The sequence below is a fragment of the Brassica oleracea genome, chromosome C9 (genome assembly GCF_000695525.1).
Source record: "Brassica oleracea var. oleracea cultivar TO1000 chromosome C9, BOL, whole genome shotgun sequence".
Lineage (NCBI taxonomy): Eukaryota > Viridiplantae > Streptophyta > Magnoliopsida > Brassicales > Brassicaceae > Brassica > Brassica oleracea.
Window position 1 is genome coordinate 6,222,782 of NC_027756.1, and position 4,384 is coordinate 6,227,165.

At 41.4% G+C, this 4,384-nt stretch overlaps 1 protein-coding gene across 1 annotated transcript; it reads left to right on the forward strand.

The window, feature by feature from the left end:
• LOC106318638 (subtilisin-like protease SBT1.7) lies at window positions 1–2,423 on the forward strand. Its single transcript, XM_013756698.1, has one exon. It carries the CDS (start codon window positions 32–34, stop codon window positions 2,276–2,278), a length of 2,247 nt encoding a protein of 748 aa, XP_013612152.1. The 5' UTR covers window positions 1–31; the 3' UTR covers window positions 2,279–2,423.
• The last annotated feature ends 1,961 nt before the right edge of the window (window positions 2,424–4,384 follow it).

Sequence of the window (4,384 nt, forward strand, 5' to 3'; positions counted from 1 at the left end):
TCTTTAACATTTTCCGCACAAATTATAAAACATGTCTTTTCTCTCCTCCACCGCTCTCTTCTTCTTTATCGTTCTTCTTAATCTGAGTTCTTTTCACGCCTCCGATGGAGCTCAACAAGCTACTTACATTGTTCACATGGCGAAATGTCAGATGCCCTCGAGCTTCGACCACCACTCTCTCTGGTACGATTCCTCACTCCGCTCAGTCTCAGAATCCGCTGAAATGATCTACACCTACAACAATGCGATTCATGGATTCGCCACTCGGCTTACTCCCGGAGAAGCCGACTCACTCATGACCCAACCTGGTGTCATCTCGGTTCAACAAGAGCAGAAGTACGAGTTACACACCACTCGAACTCCACTATTCCTTGGTCTCGACGGACAAAACGCAGGACTATTCCCCGAAACCGGCGCCTCAAGCGACATCGTCATAGGAGTTCTGGACACCGGTATTTGGCCAGAGAGCAAAAGCTTCTCTGATGAAGGATACGGTCCAATTCCATCTACATGGAAAGGCGAATGCCAGGCTGGGACTAACTTCACCGCTTCGCTGTGTAACCGCAAACTAATCGGAGCTAGATTCTTCTCTGACGGTTACGAAAGAGATTATGGAAAAATCAACCAAGCCGACGAGTCGAAATCGCCGAGAGACGACTTCGGTCATGGAACACACACGGCGTCAACCGCGGCTGGAAACGTCGTGAAAGGAGCTAATTATTTAGGCTTTGCTAGTGGGACAGCTAGTGGGATGGCTCATCGCGTCCGAGTGTCTGTTTACAAAGTTTGTTGGAAAAGTGCTTGCGTGAGCTCAGATATTTTAGCTGGAATGGATAAAGCCATCGAAGATAATGTCCACATTATGTCATTATCTATCGGTGGTAAATCGACAAGTTATACAGGCGAAATTTCCATGGGTGCATTCTCGGCCATGGAAAGAGGGATCTTTGTTTCCTGCTCTGCTGGTAATGATGGTCCCAGCCCATCCAGCTTATCAAACGCAGCTCCCTGGATTACTACTGTTGGTGCTAGTAGTATTGACCGTGAGTTTCCCGGGGTTGTGATCCTCGGCAACGGAAAGAACTATACTGGAGTTTCGTTGTTCAATGGAAATGCTCTTCCCGCTAAATTGTTGCCGTTTGTTTATGGAAATTATTGTAGCCGCGGAACACTAAATCCTGAGAAGGTAAAGGGGAAGATCGTGATGTGCATCAAAGATGACAGTGTAAGGACTGAGAAAGGGGAGGTGGTGAAAGCTGCCGGTGGACTCGGAATGATTCTGGCAAATGCAGCAGGGAGCGGAGAAGAAGTTCTGGCGGATGCTCATGTGTTACCTGTGACCGCCGTGGGACAGAAAGCCGGTGACATTATCCGTCGCTACGTCTTGACCGATCCGAATCCCACCGCTTCCATTTTGATCAGAGGAACGGTCGTGAACGTCCGGCCATCTCCGATGGTTGCCGCGTTTAGCTCGCGGGGACCTAATACGATAACGCCAAACATTCTCAAACCGGATTTGATAGCTCCTGGAGTCAATATCCTCGCCGCATGGACCGGAGCTCTGGGTCCCAGTGGACTCGGAACCACTTCCGATACTCGTCGCGTGGAATTCAACATCAACTCGGGAACGTCCATGTCTTGCCCTCACGTGAGCGGTTTAGCGGCTCTCCTCAAGTCTGTGCATCCGGAATGGAGCCCCGCGGCAATTCGATCGGCTCTCATGACCACCGCTTACAATACCTACAAAGACGGCAAACCGATCCTCGACGTCGCGACGGGAAAACCTTCAACACCGTTCGAGCACGGTGCAGGACACGTGTCGCCCACGGCCGCCGTCAATCCAGGACTCATCTACGATCTAACGACGGAGGATTATATAGATTTCCTCTGCGCATCGAATTACAATTTGTCGCTGATCACAATCATATCGAGAGGCAATTACACTTGTCCAAGAAAAACGCACCCCGCCGCTGATCTAAACTATCCATCGTTCGCCGTTAACGTCAAAGGATCCGGCACGTACAAGTACACACGCACGGTCACAAACGTGGGAGGAGCTGGTTCGTACACGGTTAAAGTAATCTCTGAGACAGCAGCAGTCAAGATTTCGGTTGAACCGGCGGTTTTGAATTTCAAAAAAGTGAACGAGAAGAAATCGTACTCGGTTACGTTTACCGTTGTCTCATCCATGGCGCCAAGGTCTAACAGCTTCGGGAGCATTGAATGGTCAGATGGGAAACACGTGGTGGCCAGTCCCGTGGCGATTAGCTGGACATAGGTGGTCCATGAAGAAATATGGCGACTTGAGTAAGAAGAAAGCCACAGATATTGTAATTTCTCATGAGCCTTGGATATTTAATGAAAAGTAAAAAATTGGTAAGTACTATTTTAGCTGGCTAGTGTGTTATGAATATTCTTATTTACTAGGCTGTGGACATTGTAGATACTGACAATTATTAGATTAGTTTATGAGATATGAAATATACTAGGCACTTGATTCACGTTGCATGAATGTGAACCACTCAACGTAGGAAACTATCACTAATCAAATACATCTAGTGTATCATAACAATGTGATTACGATGAGTTAAAAAATATGAATCTAATAACATAGAGAAAAAGTAGAAACGACTCTAAGAGCTAATCATAACCAACTAGAGGTTTCATTTCAAGAACCAACAATAACAAGTTCATAAACATGAGGTAATAAAAGATATCAATCGAAATAAATACCTATCTTCAAACAAACTATAAAAATGTATGGCTTTTGTTAAAAGCAAACTCACCTCTTTCCAGTACACAAATTTGCAGAGAAAAATCCAAAAAAATGAAGGGGTTTTTCCCAAAACTAACCCACAACTTGATTTTGACCCCAAACTTATACCCAAACTTGAATCAAATGCAAAACTAACCTAAAAGCCTAGTGAAATTACAGCTCAGCCCCTTGTGACCAAACAAAAAAACAGAAGCCATTTTTACGAATATAGCCCTAGTAAATCGTTTGAGTCGTCTGAGATGTTGGAAGTCGTCTGGACGACTGAAGTGTAAGTCGTCTGGTACCGGTTTATTTTAAAAATAATTTATAAATCTTGTAAAAAAATATTTTGATGCGTGAAAAATAAAAATCAAGTAATTATAAACAGTTTTAAGTGATATAAATTAAGATATGATAAAATTGATTTGTTTTGAAGATAGATGAGTGGAAGTAGTGAATCATGAAATACTTTGGTTTAGGAGTTTGGCAAACATATGTTGTAGTATTGTATGTATTGTTAGGGTTAGATTTTAGAAAACTAAAATGTTTTTTTCAAAAATTAGTTTTCACCTATATGTGTTTATTTATGTGTATAGTAAACACTTTTCAAGTTTGATTTGATTTTATGAAGTCTTTAACTAGATAATTAAGTTTAGGGGTTATGTTTAGGGTGTGGACGACTTATATTTCAGTCGTCTGTTGAATAATTTACTCGGACGACGTATATTTTAGTCGTCTGTTGAATAATTTACTCGGACGACGTATATTTTAGTCGTCTGTTGAATAATTTACTCGGACGACGTATATTTTAGTCGTCTGTTGAATAATTTACTCGGACGACGTATATTTTAGTCGTCTGTTGAATAATTTACTCGGACGACGTATATTTTAGTCGTCTGTTGAATAATTTACTCGGACGACGTATATTTTAGTCGTCTGTTGAATAATTTACTCGGACGACGTATATTTTAGTCGTCTGTTGAATAATTTACTCGGACGACGTATATTTTAGTCGTCTGTTGAATAATTTACTCGGACGACGTATATTTTAGTCGTCTGTTGAATAATTTACTCGGACGACGTATATTTTAGTCGTCTGTTGAATAATTTACTCGGACGACGTATATTTTAGTCGTCTGTTGAATAATTTACTCGGACGACGTATATTTTAGTCGTCTGTTGAATAATTTACTCGGACGACGTATATTTTAGTCGTCTGTTGAATAATTTACTCGGACGACGTATATTTTAGTCGTCTGTTGAATAATTTACTCGGACGACGTATATTTTAGTCGTCTGTTGAATAATTTACTCGGACGACGTATATTTTAGTCGTCTGTTGAATAATTTACTCGGACGACTTACATTTCAGTCGTCTGAGTCAAAAATATTTAACCTAATTGGATTTTTTGTCTCCCTATATAAAGAAAAATTTACACATTCTCTCTCCTCCTCTCAAATGGCTGCAACAAAAATGTAATGTTCATCATTCTAAAACTCTCCAACCTCTCTCTAATCTCTTTGACTTGAAAACACCAAACTTTATATGAATTTTTCAGTTTTGTCTCATGTATTTCTTACTAATCTATCTCTTTTACAGGTTTTTAATCAAATGGTACTCATCTTCCA